Raw genomic sequence first — 22,187 nt, 5'->3', positions numbered from 1 at the left:
GTCCCAGGTACACATTAGGGCCATGAGCAGGCCGAAATAACAAATGCTCTCCGCCAAAACAAGCAAGAAAATCCAGCCAACAAACAGCGCAACCTCTCTCTCCTTTGGTGCATGCTGGACCGCCACGGGCTTCGCTCCCACGAGATGATGGAACATTGAGAGAGCTCGTGAATTTGTGGGCATTAAATATTTACAGCTTACCATTGGTTCATATCAAAATTCAAATAAAAACATATTAAAGTAACAAATCTGATTGGTCTGAATGTACAGTATAACACAATGGTGAAAAATATTTTAAACCACAAAGCATTATGGTAAATAGAGTTATTTAAAATACACAGTATTATTTTATAGGACCTTATATACACACATATATATATATATATATATATATATATATATATATATATATATTACACACACATACACACACACAGTGCTCAGCGTAAATGAGTACACCCCCTTTGAAAAGTAACATTTTAAACAATATCTCAATAAACACAAACAATTTCCAAAATGTTGACAAGACAAAGTTTAATATAACATCTGTTTAACTTATAACGTGAAAGTAAGGTTAATAATAAAACTTAGATTACACATTTTTTCAGTTTTACTCAAATTAGGGTGGTGCAAAAATGAGTACACCCCACAACAAAAACTACTACATCTCGTACTTTGTATGGCCTCCATGATTTTTAATGAGACACCAAGTCTTCTAGGCATGGAATGAACAAGTTGGCGACATTTTGCAACATCAATCTTTTTCCATTCTTCAACAATGACCTCTTTTAGTGACTGGATGCTGGATGGAGAGTGATGCTCAACTTGTCTCTTCAGAATTCCCCATAGGTGTTCGATTGGGTTCAGATCAGGAGACATACTTGGCCACTGAATCACTTTCACCCTGTTCTTCTTCAGAAATCCAACAGTGGCCTTAGATGTGTGTTTAGGATCATTGTCATGTTGGAAAAGTGCACGACGACCAAGGGCACGGAGTGATGGTAGCATCTTCTCTTTCAGTATAGAGCAATACATCTGTGAATTCATGATGCCATCAATGAAATGTAGCTCCCTGACACCAGCAGCACTCATGCAGCCCCACATAAGGACACTGCCACCACCATGTTTCACTGTAGGCACCATGCATTTTTCTTTGTATTCCTCACCTTTGTGATGCCATACAGTTCTGAAGCCATCAGTTCCAAAAACATTTATCTTGGTCTCATCACTCCAGAGTATAGAGTCCCAGTAGTCTTCATCTTTGTCAGCATGGGCCCTGGCAAACTCTAGGCGGGCTTTTTTGTACCTGGGCTTTAGGAGAGGCTTCTTTCATGGATGGCATCCATGCATGCCATTCCTCTGCAGTGTACGCCGTATTGTGTCACGGGAAATCGTCACCCCAGTTTGGCTTTCTACTTCTGTAGATAACTGCAGTCAACTTGCATGCCGATTTTCTTCAACCCTTCTCATCAGAAGATGCTCCTGTCGAGGTGTTAACTTCCGTGGACGACCTGGACGTCTCTGTGAGATGGTTGCAGTTCCATCTTTCTTAAATTTTTGTACCACTTTTGCTACAGTATTCTGACTGATAAGTAAAGCTTTGCTGATCTTCTTGTAGCCTTCACCTTTGTGGTGTAAATAAATTATTTTCTTTGGGGAATTCTGAAGAGACAAGTTGAGCATCACTTTCCATCCAGCATCCAGCCACTAAAAGAGGTCATTGTTGAAGAATGGAAAAAGATTGATGTTGCAAAATGTCACCAACTTGTTCATTCCATGCCTAGAAGACTTGGTGCTGTCATTAAAAATCATGGAGGCCATACAAAGTACTAGATGTAGTAGTTTTTGTTGTGGGGTGTACTAATTTTTGCACCACGCTAATTTGAGTAAAACTGAAAAATGTGTAATCTAAGTTATATTATTAAGCTTACTTTCACGTTATAAGTTAAACAGATGTTATATTAAACTTTGTCTTTTCAACATTTTGGAAATTGTTTGTGTTCATTGAGATATTGTTTAAAATGTTACTTTTCAAAGGGGGTGTACTCATTTTCACTGAGCACTGTATGCACAGCAAGCAAGTACGTTAAAATGAACTCAAATGCAAATTTTAAAAGATTATTTCAAATTGGTTATTAACGTTTAGCGTGTGAAATAAGCATTTGGGCCCAAATGCTTCATTTCACACACTAATAACACGGCTTGAAATTCGCGGTGGTCCGGTCGCCCGAGGTGACTTAATTTGTCATTTGGTGGGTAATTCCTGTCACTAGCCAGCCCGGGTGGCTAGTTGAAAATAAAAAATATATATGAAGCGAAGATTCAGACTAAGGCTGTGCAATATATCGAATATACTTGATATATCTCCGAAAATTCTGTGTGAGATACATAAAATTATTATATCGTAACTATCGAGTATTTTATGGTCATCTGCCGACTTGCGTTTGTTTCGTGTTTGTTACGTTTGTTTAAAACATTTTCCTGTGATTTTCTCCCTGTCCCTCAGGCAGTAATGTGAGAGGCTGCCTAAGGGTAAAAAAAACAATAACGTCACGCACTCGCCAACCAATCCCGGGCGACATCTAGGTGCTGAAAGGAACTTGCGGGAAGATTTTCTAGTTTCGGTTTACAGCGCTGACTCAGTTTGTGCAATCACTGGTGTTGCATAGGCTACCGTGTAAGCTCTGTCAATTTCAGCGACAAATTAAAAATGGAAGCGGACGAATTGGTTCCTAAAAGAACGAGTAAGGGGTCAGTCATCTGGCATTTTTTTTGGGATATCGCGAGGAGGATGTGGAACAGCAAATGCCAATTTGTAAAGTGTGCAAAAAAACCCCTGTCATCACAAAAGGCAGCAGCACTACCAATATGTTCCATCACCTGAAAACTCACCCGGTACAGTATGCAGAGTCTCTTAAACTCCGAACTACTTGCCCATGAGCTAAAACCCCCCCACAAGCTAAACAAATGACCATAGCGGCCTTGTTCTCCAAAGCCACCCCATATGAGAAAACGAGTCAGAGATGGAGAGCTATAACGGATGCAATCACTGCCAAAGACATAATCCCAATTAGTATAGTGAAAAAAACAGGCTTCCAAAAATTACTAAACACTTGATCCCAAATACGAGTTGCCTGGTCACAGACATTTTACAGAGAAGGCAATACCGGAATTATACACATCTGAGAGGCAGAGCCAGAAAACATTCAGTTCAAAAATGTGCAAAGAGAAAAATTATGTTTCGCATATCTCTCTCTTCTCTCCCTCAATCTCTCTCTCTCTATTGTGAATATTCCAGTGGTTCTCAGTAGTCAGGTTAATAGCTTGGAGATCTACCTCTATTTTTTTAAATAATTTAAGGAAAGAGCACTTTTCTTATTGAGGCTAAATGTCTTTCTCAGTGTTGAGCTTGCACTTTATTGATTTGAGCTCTGAGCAGCTCTGTATTGTATTGCCCCTTTGTTGCAATTTTCAAGATTGTTTTTTCAGTTTGTGCTACATTTTTGTCGAATAGTCTTATTTCAACTCAATTGTGATTAATCACGAACATGAAAATTTAAAATGTGTTGTTGAAACCCACCTGTAAAGTTAACCAAGAATGTTATTTAATCTGCAGGGATTGTAGTGAAAACAGTAAAGAGTAAAAATTAGATTTCATGGGGTCCTTTAGAGGAGATTTCAATATCTCCTCTATATCGTGAAATGGAGAAAATGTATCGGGATATTCATTTTTTCCCATATCGCACAGCCCTAATTCAGACACACCATCAACTAAAGCCGCCACATATTAAGCGTGTGCCGTGTCTGTGTTAATCGATGTGTTTATCGGCAGGACGGAAAATACCAAAGAATTCCGAATCACATCGTGTACGAGTCAGGCTGTCGGTTTTTTCACTACTGTGCATGCATATAACGCATCTCGTTGAATATCGCGGTAATCACGTTATTAAATTCAATAGATGTGGCCACATTATCGCCCATTTAAACATGTGTTTTTGTTGTTGTTTACATCTACATCTGCCAAAGCTACATTGCGATGTGGAATTTTCTGAAAGGTGTACAGAAACCACCAGAGACAGGGACAAAGCGACCTTGGTCTGAAGAGGAGAAAAAGGCCGCCAATAAAGCGTACGAGAAGGAGAAATGACAAAGGACTTATAAGCAAACGTGGGAGCAGGGTAGGCTTTGGCTGTGATACGATTTTTATGGAATAATTAAATTTTTTCAAGTTGATTCCTAGTCAGTATGAAGCTCCTAATGCTTTCTCTCTCATAAATGGTTAAATACAGAATATTTTGGGTGCTATAGTCATGATAGTAAGTATATTTGTTTTCAATACTCATACACCAAGTTGCCAAGTTTTCCAATATATTATTATTTGTTGATATTATATTATGGTGCTCTGTGTTGTTCTCATTTATGTATTTAACAACAGTATCAAAATATTTGGGTCTTGAAATAAATGCACATTAGTCATGAACAATGGTAACTACTCTCTTTTGTGTTATTTTTGACAGAAGTAAAATTCATACATGAACAAGTTTTGGCTAGTTGATTTTCTATTTAGCTAGTTACTTTGGAAGGTAACTAGTCCAGCTGGCTGGTGAAAAAATATATGAATTTCTAGGCCTGAATAACCTCCAACTTGAAATAATCTTTTAAAATTTCCATTTGAGTTCATGTTAATGTACTTGCTTGCTGTGCTGGGTTCTTTTGTCTTTAAAGGCTTTCAGAGTTCTGTGACTGAAAGTGAATATAATGAAACACAATATCTAATCATATTCCAAACAGCTGAGACACATTCAACTCCAAAATTATTCTGAAAATGAGCAGAAATTCTTATATATAATGAGTAACACATACAGTTAATGGTGTTTTAGGTCATATGTTTGATGCTGTATAATTATATTTTAAAATATTTTTTCAACCATAACCCTTTAAAGCAGTACAATTTCTACAGAAAAAATTTTTTCGGAGAAAATCTTGGATCCTTCTTGATGCACTTTTTTTACACTCCTTTGTATTCCTATGCATATGGACACTTTCAATTCACATCACTGGTTTTCAGTCAGGTTCGTTTTTGCAAAAGCCAATATTTATAATAATCCCATTACTGCCACCAAAATGTCATTATTTTTCCTTTGCATTATGAACACACACAAAAAGGCCTCACTGCCTGCAATTATGCTTGATATTACACTGACTTGATATTATGCTTGAATATGCTTGATATTAGACTAACTCATTTTCTTTTTAGGTTGCACATTATTTTTAATGAAAGTGCCATTGTATTACCTGTGTCACAGGTGCAAAAGAAAGCCACTGCAAAACACTGATACTGTGTCCTTTAACCATGTGCTGATTTGGGCTCATCTCTTTAACAACTGAATAGAAGACCTTTACACTCAGTTAGGGTTTCATCTCTTACTGTGACATGAATAGAGAATACAGTATGTATGTAATAGCAGTAATGGAATACTGTACACAACAGTTGAACTGTTTCAAGCCTTAACTTCAACCAGACAACCCGGAAAATATCTTGGTCTCGAGCAGAACTAATGATACTATCAAGGATTGCCAGTCACAAATCAGCTCCACAGCACCAATGATCCACCAGGCTTTATAGTGGGCTGGAGGCTTTTCCTTACATATGCTGATGTTGTTCATAATCAGAAAGTTTGATTTTGGTCTCATCTGACTGGAGTTTAGGAGCTGCAAATTGTACGTTGTCCTTAAGAAGGACTTCTTTCACATGACACTCCAACAAAATTGCTATAGAAGCAGCATCCAGTAGTTGATTTGCCAAGAATCAATTAACCTGGGCAATTAAAGCAATTCAAACAATCTTAAAACTGTCAGTCAGCATTTCCCCATGAAGATGGATGACCAAAGAATTAAGCACCTACAGTAGTTATGCCTAAGAATGACATGACATAGTCAAAAACAATAATAAGGTTATTGCTTATAATGGTTGATAAGCAATATTAAAAACAGGAGCACAGAACTGCAAAAATGCACACTGCTCAGGATTGGGATTACACACGAAGGGACATTTTCTCAGCATATACTCTGTAACATATTCATTATATTTATATATTGCTTTATTATTCTGTTTATAAACCATCCTTTATTGTTTGAGATATGTTACTACCGTTTAATTAAAACAAGTGACAAAAATAATTGTTTTTGAATTGGATGGAACAATTCCCCTTCTGTAGGAGACAATATGAAAATCTTTCAATCTCCTCTATATGGAATGATATCTATAGAATAATGTAAAACAGTTAATCCTAGCATGTAGGACTTACTCAAATACAAAGACTTCATTGTTCAGTTGCACTCACAGGAGTTGATCTTTTGATGAAGGATAAACTTCTGAATCAATTCAGAATGGTTATCTTTCATGTTCTTCTAAAATAGTAAGATTTTCTGACCATGCCAATTAAAACATCAATCACTGATAAACTGGTCATTGGTAAATTTTATGTCGAATTATGACTTATGACAACTAATGTGATTGTCCTGGCACAGCCATGTCAATATACTGCCTTAAGTGGCCATTTTTGACTCCATGTAGAGGTTAAAAGTCATTCTGTTTAATCCTCTCAATCCCTCTTGGGTTTGGATGTGAGGAGATGCACCAGCCCAGGTACCAGCACCATCACTACCGGGGGCACTATTACATATTTGAAGAAAAAGAGTGAGTAAAAGAGGAGGGCTGGAGCTGGAGGCAGAGGGAATCGGCTCACGTGGTATAGGGCCATAGAGGACAGTGCCATACAGAGGGTCTTCGGTGCCCAGGGAAGTGCCCATCCTCCTGGCTTCCAGAACTGGGCAAGCCCCAGCCCGAGCAGAGCACCAACATCGCGGCTCAGAGAAGAAAAAGGATTTGTGTCCATGCGAACCCACTCAGACTTAGAACACCACCTCTTGGCCAATGCAATAGACCTGGAGTTCAGTGAAGAGGGTAAGATCAGTGATTTGGAACCTGTACTTCCTCATTACTTTTCGTTTCATTTTCTTAATAACCAACAATAATTATTTACCCACATTTGTAAAGGTTGGAGGAAAATAATCCTTTTATTAAAATTAAAAACATTAACAATAAATAAGCCTTTTCTTAAAAAACTTTTATGAACATTTGCACCACCAGCATTTTCTTTTCTTTAGCTTTTGGCAGTCTGTAAAAAGACAGCCCTGATTTCTTGTTAAACCTAGCTGTATAGTCAATCACAGAACAGTTATTTCCCATTTAAGATCTTTGTGTGTGTGTTTTCATGGCATTAGAGCTGTGTTACTTGTGCCTAAGGTGAAGTCACACACATTCCCGCTATGGAGGACAGTCATGTGACGTCATCGTAACTGCAGATTTGTTTCTGTGGCCATATTGCCTGGCGAGCTTTGTGTTTGCCAGCGACTGGCACAAGTGTATGTGAATGATTGTAAGCCAAATTCAGGAAACATCTACAGATAAACTTGCAGAAGTTACATCTAAAAGAACAATACCAGAGATCTTCAGTGCTTTTGGATGAAATAACGGACATGGAGATAAGCCTGGTTTAACTTTTCACTGCTTCCCAGAGAACCCAGAAAGACAAGGAAAATGGCGAGCTACAGTTAAACAGGATGACTGGATGCCAGCAAAACATTCCCGTGTGTGTGCAGAACATTTTATATCAGGTTAGTGTGAAAACTCTGTGTAACATTAAAATGTAGATCTGGATGTGGGCTTTAGAAGCGATATATTTTATTAAATCTAATGCTTGGCTAGGCTAGCATCATGGTCGTTATGTACTGATAATGTAGACTTGGCTAAACACCATAAAATATGCTAAATCTAGGATCTGGCTTGTTTATGACTGTTATAAGTCCACATCTGAGCTTACCTTTGTCATAATAAGGTATTTTTCTTTATCAGGAATTTCCCATAACATTCCGGCATGAAACCTGCCTCAAAATATCGGTTGGCAACTGTACTTTTGTCTGCCTTTAGCATCTCCGGTGTATTTAGAAATCCCAAATACTAAATAGTTCAGGATGTCGTAGTGTCCCAAATCTGGTAAATGGTTTGCTGAACACTTTTCAAGTGGAAGAAATACATTTGTGGGTAAATTAAGAAGAAGCAGCATTTATTTTTATCAAATTCCTCCTCTGTATTTAACCCGCGCACGCACACACACACCTAGAGAGAGAGAGAGGAGAGAGAGCGCACGCACATGCAGTGGGCAGAATGAATAAATAAATACTTTTGTGGGTAAATTATATGGATGTGATTGCTGCATGTTCCGGCTTTTTGATGTAACGCGATCTGCTGGTATAAAATGAATTTTTTATCGTTTCAGAGAGATTATATTGACTGCAGTCCTCTCGAGTTTCTTCATTCCCTGTCGCAGCTATGGTTCTTTGTTTGCCTGGCAATATGGCAGACGCTGCGTGATAAACAAAAATCCATGATGTCAGTGAAAGTCCTCTGTATAAACACCACAATTACAGATAGAAAAATCTAAGAGATTACACAACCTGATAATCACAATTCATTTTTCATTTCAAATCAAATCAAATCATCATAAATTTGTATGGTGATATATCATTGCATGAGATATTGTTACGTGCCTAATGTTTACTGTACAACATGTATCAATGCTTATTTTTTTTATTATTATTTTGAATTTACTATTACAAACAGCAAATTGGTTAAAAAAATAAAAGTGATATCAGCAATTTGTAAACTAAACTATTTCATTCTGTAATAAATAAAAAGCAGACTCAAAATAACCTACTAATATGCAATATCTATGATTCAATGTCAATCAGATGACTTCTCCTCCTAGGCCAATCTTTAACCCCGTTTTTGTAAATAATTTATTTCATTTAAAGTCAGTTGTAAGTCCTCATGTTTCTTTTCTAAGTACACAAAGTGAAGAACAATGTTGGACTTACCAGGCAAGGTCGATGCCAACCTTCTTCAGCCCAGCATACATAAGCAGTGCTCCGAACAGCAGAGCCATGCTGGAGCACAGGAAGAACAGCAGGGGGCGACAGTCTGGCACTGTGCGGTTTAAAAACACTCCCAGCATCATGCCTGAGAAAGCCCAGGTGGCACAATTCAACCGAATGCTTATACCACAATGATAGCATCAACTCTTTTTTCCACCAAATCTGGCAAGTATTTATAGTGAATCCATCTCAAACATTTTATTAAAGGGTGGTTGAATTCTTCAATCAGAAGGTGTGGATTCATTTTCTGTAACATCAACTCTCAGGGGTGGCATGGTGGTGTAGTGGTTAGCGCTGTCGCCTCACAGCAAGAAGGTCCGGGTTCGAGCCCCGTGGCCATCGAGGGCCTTTCTGTGCGGAGCTTACATGTTCTCCCTGTGTCTGCGTGGGTTTCCTCCGGGTGCTCCGGTTTCCCCCACAGTCCAAAGACATGAAGATTAGGTTAACTGGTGACTCTAAATTGACCGTAGGTGTGAATGTGAGTGTGAATGGTTGTCTGTGTCTATGTGTCGGCCCTGTGATGACCTGGCGACTTGTCCAGGGTGTACCCCGCCTTTCGCCCGTAGTCAGCTGGGATAGGCTCCAGCTTGCCTGCGACCCTGTAGAACAGGATAAAGCGGCTAGAGATAATGAGATGAGATGAGATCAACTCTCAGAGAAGTTCTGGTTGTAGCATGAGCAACAGGTTTATATTAATGCACGCATTCTAATATACCACTGTTTCTATAGCAGTAGGGAATTGTTTGGTTGATGAGCCACATAATCTAAGTCTGATAATAAATTTTAAAAAAGGATGTTGTTATTTAACAAAGACAAAAATATAATTGTTGATATGGTGTGTTTTTCACCACAGGAGAGTTTTCAGAACAGAGGACTTTGATATTTCTGGTCTCTCAGTAACATGACAAGTGGCATATTTTTATTTTGGTCTTATTATTAATGTCAAAAAAGACAAAGAAAAGAGAGGCTGGTGAGGGAATGACTGTTTAAAGCTGCTAAAAGCTAAGTGATAACAGGAACTAACTTGTCTCCTGGATCTTCCATAACATTTTAAATGTAAATATTCTATCCACATTCACTGGATATGAGCAATCGCGCGCTCTGATTGGCTACTCAACTACTAGGCTATCAGCTCATATATTGTGAGTAGAGAAAAACAAAATGGTGGAGCGTGTTGCTGAACCAACTGAGGATGAAATAAAAAGATACAAAAAATATAAAAATACAAAAAAGCAACAAAATATGGAATGAAAGTATTTGAGGGTAAGAACATATCTTTTTTTTCCTAAGAATTATTATTATAGTATTTTTCACAAATTGCTTCTGTCATTTTGCTGATTTGTTTACATTCTAAGCGGAAATTATTTTGTCAGTATAAAGTTTTTATTTATTGAATTTACAAAAAATAAAAATGCTCTGTTTTTTAAAATCCAGTGAATGTGGACAGAATAAAAAACAGTTATTCCAGTCAATCTTGTCGTACATGGCTTATAGCCAACTCAGTGCTATGCGTCTCATCGGCTCACGTACAACTCGATTTCGTGGAATAACTGTTAAATGGTCTTAGTGACTGGGTTCCAACATGGATAGCCAAAGAGCTCAACTCAGTTTCTCTTATGGTTTATCCATGCTCACATTTGTCCCTCACTGGCACCTACACAATTACCACAATAGTCAAAGAGCACTGCCTATTTGGCACTAATTTAGGAGGCCAATCCCCCTCTGTATCTGCTCCAGCTACTGGTAATCTATCATATATTTGATGTTATGCTAAAGATATTACATATGTTAAATAATATACACCATGATTTTTCCTCTGTTCTTCATATCAGGAATTAATGGGAGACAGATTTACAGCGAAGAGTTGAAGACTAAGAGTGGGATTCAGCTCTTCTATGAAATACTTCATCTTTAATCTGTTCTAAACAGTTTGATTCACATGAAATTGGTATATTGGACAAAGCCAAAGGTAGCCAAAATTAAACCAAATACTGTATTGACCCTCTATGTGACAGATGCCTTTAGCTCCTGCCACCCTCTATCACATGTTCTGGCTTTGTTTTTTTCCTGGGAACTTACTGCAGTCAGTATTGAGGTATTTCACTCACGTGACCAAGTCATGTGACGCTGCCATTTTGGACGGCACGGCTCGAATCAGTTTGAACGCGAGGAAGGCGACAAACGAAAAACATAAAAGAAAAAGGAGCGAGATGCAGAAAACACCTTCACTATCCAGCGACGTAGGGCATTTACAGGGCGAGCAGAGGGAGAGGGATTTGCAAAAATTGAGGTTAGCAGGCTTAGAGAACGACGTTTACCTGCTTCCACCAGGATTGTTCACTGACGTACGGAAGTACACGAAGCCCTCGTCTTTACCTGACTTCGGCCCACATGATCTGTATACCTATGTCGTTAAAAACCCATCGCCATACACAGGTATTGATCTGAAAGCGTATAAGAGTTTGGATGCCTACAAATATTTTGTGTCAGGCTGGGTAACATGCCTACATCAGCGGGTCGTCCCTGGAGCCGGTGGTCGCCATCTGATTACAGCTAAGGTTTGTTCACATTTTCATTTACTTTCGGTCCTCAGGATAAACAAAATGTTATTAAATGTCATTGAAATAACTTCTTAGTCTGTTGAGACATGGCCCGTTATAAATTTTCTGTTACCAGGCAATGACCAAGAACTGTATTATTAGGGTCGGTGTAGTTGTAGCAGTGTATTAGCAACTAGCTGTTAGCACTAGCTAATGTCAACAACATAGTAGCTGGTATGTTACTGTAGCAATGTTTACGTTCAGTCATTTGGATGACTGTTAAAACCTTTCAGTCTCAAGTTTTTCCTTTACTGGATTTACTAGTTTACTGAGCCATCGCGCGCTCTCCGGCCGAGCCGGGAGCCATCGCGCGCTCTCCGGCCGAGCCGGGAGCCATCGCGCGCTCTCCGGCCGAGCCCGGAGCCATCGCGCGCTCTCCGGCCGAGCCCGGAGCCATCGCGCGCTCTCCGGCCGAGCCCGGAGCCATCGCGCGCTCTCCGGCCGAGCCCGGAGCCATCGCGCGCTCTCCGGCCGAGCCCGGAGCCATCGCGCGCTCTCCGGCTGAGCCCGGAGCCATCGCGCGCTCTCCGGCCGAGCCCGGAGCCATCGCGCGCTAGCTCAGTAAACTAGTAAATCCAGTAAAGGAAAAACTTGAGACTGAAAGGTTTTAACAGTCATCCAAATGACTGAACGTAAATATTGCTACAGTAACATACCAGCTACTTTGTTGTTGACATTAGCTAGCTTGCCGTCCAAAATGGTGGACACCGGGGCGTCACGTGACCCTGTGACGTCAGGTGAAATACCTCAATATATATGTTATTTACCAGCTGGGAGGTCCATATCATGAAATACCATGACTGAGGTCTTGAAAGTACTGACCGATAAATACTTAAATACTGACCCTCTGGGCCGAGGTCAGTATTTAAGGCCGAGGTCACGGTATTTCATCATACGGACTGACCATAAGCTGGTAAATAATATATTTTTTTCCTTTACCAAATTCTAACAGCAAACGAGAGCGCCTGAAAGGGAAAACCGAGCTGAGGCGAGCTGCCATTTTGAATCCTTATTCACGGCTGTAATGCAAATGGCTTCCTCCTCGGTATAGAAGTGCACTTCCATGGCAGGAAAAAAAACTATATTTTGCCGTCTATGTAGTCCCCTATTTATACAAAATTGAGTCTGTGGCAGCGGGGGCGTGGTCAAGCGCCGGTCTGTGACAGGAGGGCGGAGTCAGGGAAGGTAAGTGGCAGAATCACTACACCTGAGAGCAATTAACCTGTGTTTGTGTGTGTCTTCCTAGTGACCACGCCCTACATAAGGAGGGAGAGCAAGAGCGGAAGGAAACTCTTCCTGATCCAGACGCTGAGAATGTGTGTCTGCAAAGTACACATCGATTGTTATGCTGAAAAGTGTAGAAATAAAACAGTCTGTCAAACCTTATCTCTGTCCTGCCGTCCTCTGTGCTCCACCCACCAACACCGAACAGTTACAGTGGTGCTGAAACCAGGGATCTGAAGCACAGCAGCCTAACAGCCCCATGGAGTCCTCCCCATTCGCTGAACTGGTCCACGCCCTCGCCATGGCCCAGCAAAGCCAGCACCAGGCGCTACTCACCCTCCAAAAGGAGCAAGAACAGTGGTTCGAGGCCCTGGTGTTGGCTCAACAAGAAGATCGAGAGGCGTTCCGGCACCTCCTCGCGTCGGCGGGGTCCACCAGCGCTCCTACCGCAGGCCCATCCCCCCTCACCATCACCAAGATGGGCCCGCAGGACGACCCCGAGGCGTTCAATCACGCTCTTCGAGCAAGTCGCCGAAGCCTCGGGGTGGCCGATGGAGCAGCGCGCGGCGCGCCTCCTCCCCCTGCTAACGGGAGAGGCACAGCTGGCCGCGCTACAGCTCCCCGCCGACCGCCGGCTGGCCTACGCGGACCTCTGCTGGGCCATCCTCCAGCGCGTGGGGTGCACCCCAGAACAGCAGCACCAGCGCTTCTGCGCGTTGCGCTTGGAGGAAGTCGGCCGGCCGTTCGCGTTTGGCCAGCAACTCCGGGATGCCTGCTGGCGGTGGCTGAGGGCCAACAACCGCGACGCCGAGGAGATCGTCGATCAGGTGGTGCTGGAGCAGTTCGTCACGCGCTTGCCAGCAGGAACCGCAGAGTGGGTCCAGTGCCACCGCCTGGCATCGCTGGATCAGGCAGTCGAGCTGGCGGAGGACGAGCTGGCGGAGGACCATTTGGCGGCTGTCCCGGCGGTAGGACAGCAGATGGCATCTTCTCTTCTCTCTCTCTCTCCCCCTCCTCCTGTGTCCCATCCTCGCCCCATTCCCCCACCGGGGAGGCGGGGGCCAGCACCACCCCAGCCGGCCCGCCGCACCTGCGGTGCCCTCCCATTTCTCCCTTCTGTGTCTGTCTCTCCCCCACCTCAGGTGAGTGAGCCCCAGATCACTGGTGCAGAGGGAAAGCCCGGGCTGGTTTGCTGGCACTGCGGGGAGCCGGGCCACCTTCAACAGCAGTGCACGGCGATGGAAGTGGGCGCGGTGGTTCGGATCCCCGACGCGCCAGAGGCCGCCCTCAATCGGGCCGGAGCGTATCGCATACCGGTGAGTATCCAAGGGGATACATATCAGGCGTTGGTGGACTCTGGTTGTAACCAGACCTCAATTCACCAAAGCCTGGTTCAAAACGAGGCATTGGGGGGAGCACAGGGGGTGAAGGTGTTGTGTGTGCACGGGAATGTTCACAGCTACCCTTTGGTGTCGGTCCACATTTTTTTCAGAAGGGAAAAATTTATAGTGAAGGCGGCGGTTAATCCTCGCCTTACCCACTCTTTAATTTTGGGGACTGATTGGCCGGGATTTCAGGATTTAATGACACGCCTACTAAAGAGTGGGTCCTGCCATTTGGCAGGGGAAGGTCCCGGTGTCGCTTTGGCGGGAGCAGCTGTCACAGAGCCGTCTACGTCATCTCCGCATCAGAGTGAGGAGCCGCCGGCTCCTCCTCTCTCTATTGGGGAATCCCTCACGGATTTCCCATTAGAACAATCGTGAGACGAGACTCTGCGACATGCGTTTGACCAAGTGAGAGTAATCGATGGTCAAACGCTCCAGCTGAACGCCACCCCGTCCTTCCCCTACTTCGCGATTATGAAGGATAGATTATACCGAGTGACGCAGGACACTCAAACTAAAGAGCGAGTCACGCAGCTTTTGATTCCAAAGAGCCGCCGGGAATTGGTATTCCAGGCGGCTCACTTTAATCCCATGGCTGGACACTTAGGGCAGGATAAGACACTAGCCCGAATAATGGCCTGATTCTATTGGCCGGGGATTCACGGCGATGTTCGTAGGTGGTGTACGGCATGCCGCGAATGCCAGTTAGTAAATCCAGCGGCCATTCCAAAAGCGCCTTTGTGCCCTTTTCCTTTGATCGAGACCCCGTTTGAGAGAATTGGGATGGATCTCGTCGGGCCATTAGATCGGTCAGCACGAGGGTACCGCTTTATATTAGTTCTGGTGGACTATGCAACGCGATACCCAGAAGCCGTGCCTCTGCGCAATATCTCAGCACGCAGTATTGCAGAGGCACTCTTCCGCGTCATCTCCCGAGTCGGAATCCCGAAAGAGATTCTGACTGATCAAGGCACTACATTTATGTCACGGACACTGCGCGAACTGTATGGGTTATTGGGGATTAAGCCGATCCGCACCAGTGTGTATCACCCACAAACGGACGGTTTAGTAGAACGGTTCAACCCCACCCTCAAAAATATCCTTAAAAAATTTGTAAGTGAGGACGCACGTAATTGGGATAAGTGGCTCAAGCCCTTGCTGTTCTCAGTGCGAGAGGTTCCCCAAGCCTCCATGGGGTTCTCCCCGTTCTAATTATTATATGGGCGTAAGCCGCACGGCATCCTAGACGTGCTGCAGGAAAATTGGGAGGAGGGACCTTCACAAAGCAAGAATGAAATTCAATACATTATGGACCTGCGCGCAAAACTCCACACGCTCACCCACCTAACCCAGGAGAATTTGCGGCAGGCCCAGGAACGGCAAGCCCGCCTGTACAACAAGGGTACGCGCCTTAGGGAGTTCACCCAGGGAGATAAAGTACTCGTACTGTTGCCCACTTCGAGCTCCAAATTGATCGCCAAGTGGCAAGGTCCCTTTGAGGTCACACGGCGAGTCGGGGACGTCGACTATGAGGTGAGGCGAACGGATAGGGGTGGGGCGCTACAAATTTACCACCTCAATCTGCTTAAACTCTGGAAGGAGGAGGTCCCCGTGGCGTTGGTGTCGGTGGTTCCGGAGAAGGCGGAGCTGGGGCCGGAGGTTCAAAAAGGGGCATTGTCATCACGTACCTCTCCGGTCCCCTGTGGAGACCACCTCTCCCCGACCCAACTCACGGAGGTCGCCCAGTTGCAGACCGAGTTTTCGGATGAGTTCTCGCCCCTGCCCGGTCGCACTAACCTCATAGAGCACCACATAGAGACGCCCCCGGGGGTGGTAGTGCGTAGCCGCCCTTACAGGCTACCCGAACACAAAAAAAAGGTGGTTTGGGAAGAACTTCAGACCATGCTCGAAATGGGCATTGTCGAGGAGTCCCACAGTGACTGGAGCAGCCGGGTGGTCTTGGTACCCAAGGCCGATGGGTTGGTCCGGTTCTGTGTGGACTATAGAAAAGTCAACGCGGTGTCTAAATTCGACGCATACCCAATGCCTCGTATTGACGAGCTGCTCGATCGACTAGGCACGGCTCGCTTTTATTCGGCACTGGATTTGACGAAGGGATATTGGCAGATCCCCTTGACTCCACTATCCCAAGAAAAAACGGCCTTTTCCACACCGTTTGGATTACACCAATTCGTCACACTTCCGTTTGGGCTGTTTGGGGCGCCCACTACGCTTCAGCGGCTGATGGACAGGGTCCTCCACCCCCACGCCACCTATGCGGCCGCCTATCTCGACGACATCATCATATATAGTAATGACTGGCCGAGGCACCTTGAACACCTAAGGCCCGTCCTTAGGTCGCTGAGGCGAGCGGGTCTCACAGCCAACCCAAAGAAGTGTGCGATTGGGTGGGTGGAAGTACGGTATCTGGGCTTCCACTTGGGCAACGGGCAGGTGCGTCCCCAAATTAACAAGACTGCAGCAATTGCGGCCTGCCCGAGGCCCAAGACCAAAAAGGGGGTGAGACAGTTCCTGGGGCTGGCTGGCTATTATCGTAGGTTTATACCTAATTATTCGGACGTCACCAGCCCGCTGACTGATCTCACTAAAAAGGGAGCACCAGATCCGGTCCAGTGGACGGAGCAATGCCAGCGGGCTTTTTCTGGGGTAAAGGCTGCACTGTGTGGGGGGCCACTTCTACACTCCCCTGACTTTTCTCTCCCCTGTATGTTGCAGACCGATGCGTCGGACAGAGGGCTGGGGGCGGTTTTGTCCCAGGAGGTGGAGGGGAAGGACCGCCCTGTCCTGTATATCAGCAGAAAGCTGTCGGTGCGTGAGGGGCGCTACAGCACCATAGAGAAAGAGTGTCTGGCCATCAAGTGGGCGGTTCTCGCCCTCCGTTACTACCTGCTGGGGCGCCCTTTCACCCTCTGTTCGGACCACGCGCCCCTCCAGTGGCTCCACCGCATGAAAGATGCCAACGCGCGGATCACCCGTTGGTATCTGGCGCTCCAACCCTTTAATTTCAAGGTGGTCCACAGGCCGGGGGCGCAGATGGTCGTGGCGGACTTCCTCTCCCGTCGGGGGGGGGGGGGGGGGGAGTGGGAGTCGGCTGCAGGCCCGACAGCCGCCCGGCCTGAGTCGGGCGGTGGGGGTATGTGGCAGTGGGGGCGTGGTCAAGCGCCGGTCTGTGACAGGAGGGCGGAGTCAGGGAAGGTAAGTGGCAGAATCACTACACCTGAGAGCAATTAACCTGTGTTTGTGTGTGTCTTCCCAGTGACCGCGCCCTATATAAGGAGGGAGAGCGAGAGCGGAAGGAAGCTCTTCTTGACCCAGACGCTGAGAGCGTGTCTGCAAAGTACACATCGATTGTTATGCTGAAAAGTGTAGAAATAAAACAGTCTGTCAAACCTTATCTCTGTCCTGCCGTCCTCTGTGCTCCACCCACCAACACCAAACTGTTACAGAGTCATTCAGGATTCAGCCATGTCTTCGCTCGGCGTTAGCAACAGTTACAGGTTTTTAGCTTTCTCCTGAAATGTTTTCTTTTATTTCGTGTTCCTCAGGGTAGTAAAACTCGCTTTCGCTGTGAACACTGTCGTTATCACTATCCATGATGTAAAATTAATGCTATTCTCCTGAGAAATGCGAAAATAAAGGTTGACAAAAATTGCTATGATGTTTTTGTTGTGAATGAGCGAGTCGCCAGAGGTCCGTATCCAGGGTCCGTATCGTAGGATACGGACCTGCTCACCAGTCAATCAGAGCGCAGGATTTGATGGAAACCGTACCGCGAAAAAAATAAATAATTTTCTTTTTTGTTGTTATTTTGAACACAAAATAACATTGTTATTTTTTGTTATTTTTAAGCCTTGCCCTTGGGTTGCCTAGTTTTGGCAGAAAATGAATCTTACAATCTGATGTGCAAAGTTTTCAACGCACCTAAGGGCCTTTTTGCTAATTCTTTTCTGAGACTTATTTCCTTGACATTCCTGAAAGCTAATGTTCTCTCAATTATTCTTCCCAAATATTTATTTCGATTTTGCGTCTCTCTCTCATTTTTTCTGTCTTCTCTCTCCTTGTTCATGCATGTGTGTTTTGGTAGTCTGGCTAACGCGACTTCAAAGCTCTGCGAGCATTTGGTCTGGCAAAGATATTAAGCCCAACCGTTTCCCAAAGCGCGTGGTTGACCCGCCTCCCTGAAATGCCTCAGTTTGCTACTGGTCGAAGCCAGAAAAGGCTGTGACGAAGCTTAAACCAATCACATCACTCTTTCCTCTGACGTATGTGACGCGACGGAAACTGCTTGAGTAACAGGAAGAAGATAAATACCTCCAGGGCTGCTCTTTGCTCCGTTTTCAATGAGAACTTCCCGTTGAATTCTTTCAATACAGCATCTACCGCTGTGTCAAAGGCTTGCCGCTGCTCCATGTTCGTAATGTTTCTAGTGAATGAAGCGCTTCCGGCATAGATTCTGTAAACAATCTATGGCTTCCGGTCGCAGTTCTACTACGTCACTTCCTTGAACACGCCTCTACCCAGGGCCGTTGGAGATGCTCAAAGTTGATTGGCTCCCAATTTTTCGGGAGCTTGGAAGAGCTGGAGATAGCTTGCCTTGCCAGACTAAGCTCGCAACAGGCCCTCGTGTTGCGTCACACTTAGGATGAATGGGCCCAGGCTAGTGTTTTGGTACACACAAATATATAAGTAGCCTCCACAATTATTGGCACCCCTTGGACGATTAGTAAAAAGGGTTTTTTAAAAAATCCACCTTTTGGGGAAGTAGCTTCATCTCACACTGAAAATATGAGAACAACTTTTAATTGAAATAAATTTATTCAGAGAAAAACAAATCCCTCATCAAGAAATAGCTAATTATTTTCAACAAAAACACATGCTGCTACTATTGGTTATTGGCACCCCTGCATCTAATAAGTTTTACAACCTCCCTTTGCCAGTAAAACAGCACCAAATCTTCTCCTCTAGCATTTTATAATGCGATACACACAAACACCTCTGGGTAGGTTGGGGTGTGGGTTGAGTTGGGGTCAGACTAGGGCAAGCTGAGGGGGTCTAACAGTTTCTTAACTGTACTTTAATTTAATCTTCCTATAAATAGAACATTGAAAGAAAAAATAATTAACCCCAAAATAATAATCCGAGTCTGCATCAGGCTGTAAATTACTGTATTACTGTCATATACCACAGTGGATGTTGCACAGCCAGGCCTTTCAATTACATAATTTGGGCTACACCCTGTATTTCTGAATTTGGGCTTTTTCCGTCGTGATACAGGGTAGTTTGGGCTTTTTTGCACGCGCAAAGTGATGTTTTCCCAGTGCTCTGTGTTTAAACCTGCTGCTGCTTTTTTAGCTACAAAGTTACGATTAAATAAAGAAATCTATGAATGTTATTTTTACCTTGATTGCAAAATGTCGACAGCATTAATCCCTCTTGATGTACATGTACAGTGGTGCTTGAAAGTTTGTGAACCCTTTAGAATTTTCTATATTTCTGCATAAATATGACCTAAAACATCATCAGATTTTCACACAAGTCCTAAAAGTAGACAAAGAGAACCCAGTTAAGCAAATGAGACAAAAATGTTATACTTGGTCATTTATTTATTGAGGAAAATACAACCCTGATTCCAAAAAAGTTGGGACAAAGTACAAATTGTAAATAAAAATGGAATGCAATAATTTACAACTCTCAACAACTGATATTGTATTCACAATAGAACATAGACAACGTATCAAATGTCAAAAGTGAGACATTTTGAAATTTCATGCTAAATATTGGCTCATTTGAAATTTCATGACAGCAACACATCTCAAAAAAGTTGGGACAGGGCAATAAGAGGCTGGAAAAGTTAAAGGTACAAAAAAGGAACAGCTGGAGGACCAAATTGCAACTCATTAGGTCAATTGGCAATAGGTCATTAACATGACTGGGTATAAAAAGAGCATCTTGGAGTGGCAGCGGCTCTCAGAAGTAAAGATGGGAAGAGGATCACCAATCCCCCTAATTCTGCGCCGACAAATAGTGGAGCAATATCAGAAAGGAGTTCGACAGTGTAAAATTGCAAAGAGTTTGAACATATCATCATCTATAGTGCATAATATCATCAAAAGATTCAGAGAATCTGGAAGAATCTCTGTGCGTAAGGGTCAAGGCCGGAAAACCATACTGGGTGCCCGTGATCTTCAGGCCCTTAGACGGCACTGCATCACATACAGGCATGCTTCTGTATTGGAAATCACAAAATGGGCTCAGGAATATTTCCAGAGAACATTATCTGTGAACACAATTCACTGTGCCATCCGCCGTTGCCAGCTAAAACTCTATAGTTCAAAGAAGAAGCCGTATCTAAACATGATCCAGAAGCGCAGACAACTTCTCTGGGCCAAGGCTCATTTAAAATGGACTGTGGCAAAGTGGAAAACTGTTCTGTGGTCAAACGAATCAAAATTTGAAGTTCTTTATGGAAATCAGGGACGCCGTGTCATTCGGACTAAAGAGGAGAAGGACGACCCAAGTCGTTATCAGTGCTCAGTTCAGAAGCCTGCATCTCTGATGGTATGGGGTTGCATCAGTGCATGTGGCATGGGCAGCTTACACATCTGGAAAGACACCATCAATGCTGAAAGGTATATCCAGGTTCTAGAACAACATATGCTCCCAACCAGACGACGTCTCTTTCAGGGAAGACCTTGCATTTTCCAACATGACAATGCCAAACCACATACTGCATCAATTACAGCATCATGGCTGCATAGAAGAAGGGTCCGGGTACTGAACTGGCCAGCCTGCAGTCCAGAGCTTTCACCCATAGAAAACATTTGGCGCATCATAAAACAGAAGATACGACAAAAAAGACTTAAGACAGTTGAGCAAATAGAATCCTACATTAGACAAGAATGGGTTAACATTCCTATCCCTAAACTTGAGCAACTTGTCTCCTCAGTCCCCAGACGTTTACAGACTGTTGGAAAGAGAAAAGGGGATATCATAGTGGTAAACATGGCCTTGTCCCAACTTTTTTGAGATGTGTTGTTGTCGTGAAATTTAAAATCACCTAATGTTTCTCTTTAAATGATACATTTTCTCAGTTTAAACATTTGATATGTCATCTATGTTCTATTCTGAATAAAATATGGAATTTTGAAACTTCCACATCATTGCATTCCGTTTTTATTTACAATTTGTACTTTGTCCCAATTTTTTTGGAATCGGGGTTGTAATCCAATATTATAGATCTGTGAGTGGCAAAAGTATGTGAACCTTTGCTTTCAGTATCTGGTGTGAACCCCTTGTGCAGCAACTACACGTTTCCGGTAAGTCAAGTCAAGTGGAGCACCACCCTGATTTCTCTTCAGGTTCTAAGCCATAGAGTCCATCTCTACACCCAGCTCAGAGTCTGAAGCCAGGCCCTGAAGACAAAAACTTCTGCCCACCAAGGTACATCTCCTTCCATCTGGTGGATACCAAGACAGGTGTGGTAGACAGTTACCCCAACCAGCTTTTGCCTTAATATTCACCAGATTCATCTGGCATCTCAGCCCAGCCCTAGAAGAAGACTAGTTCTTTTAGCTATCAGCTGAGTGCTACTCTCTTTGATGGAAATAGTAAACCTTAGGTAAGTTTGCAACAGTATATCCCTGCAGAGGAGATTGTTTGCAGTACAACAGAGAAGTAGTCCAGACTTCCACCTCAAAACTCAGCTGGAAAAAATAAACTGGAACTGAGATGTGACAATCCCTTCTCAGGTGGTCTGGTTGAATAAATTTCCTGACAAACAAATCAGGGTGATAGTGCTATACATTTGCACCCTTTGGGTCTTCCAACTGCAAGCACTGCCATTGACCAAAGAAAAAGAACTGAGAATCCATCCTCTTAGAAGAAGGAAGAGAAAGGAGAGAGCAGCATGAGTGAGTTCCAATACTTTTATGCTGAGGAGAAAACGCAATCAGCTACTCCA

At 43.7% G+C, this 22,187-nt stretch overlaps 1 protein-coding gene across 1 annotated transcript in view; it reads right to left on the bottom strand.

Moving 5' to 3' along the window:
• Positions 1 to 6,112: 6,112 nt before the first annotated feature.
• The window catches only part of g6pc3 (glucose-6-phosphatase catalytic subunit 3), a 41,269-nt gene continuing 25,194 nt past the window's right edge, over positions 6,113 to 22,187 (bottom strand). The window contains exons 5-6 of the mRNA XM_060938776.1: positions 8,941 to 9,082; positions 6,113 to 6,948 (exon numbers count right to left, since the gene is read on the bottom strand). Coding sequence (XP_060794759.1) covers positions 6,606 to 6,948; positions 8,941 to 9,082 — 485 coding nt within the window. The 3' untranslated portion in view covers positions 6,113 to 6,605. The remainder of the gene's footprint in view (positions 6,949 to 8,940; positions 9,083 to 22,187) is intronic.

Source organism: Neoarius graeffei, chromosome 14, assembly GCF_027579695.1.
Source record: "Neoarius graeffei isolate fNeoGra1 chromosome 14, fNeoGra1.pri, whole genome shotgun sequence".
Classification (NCBI taxonomy): domain Eukaryota; kingdom Metazoa; phylum Chordata; class Actinopteri; order Siluriformes; family Ariidae; genus Neoarius; species Neoarius graeffei.
This window is presented reverse-complemented; position numbering and strand designations above follow the sequence as displayed.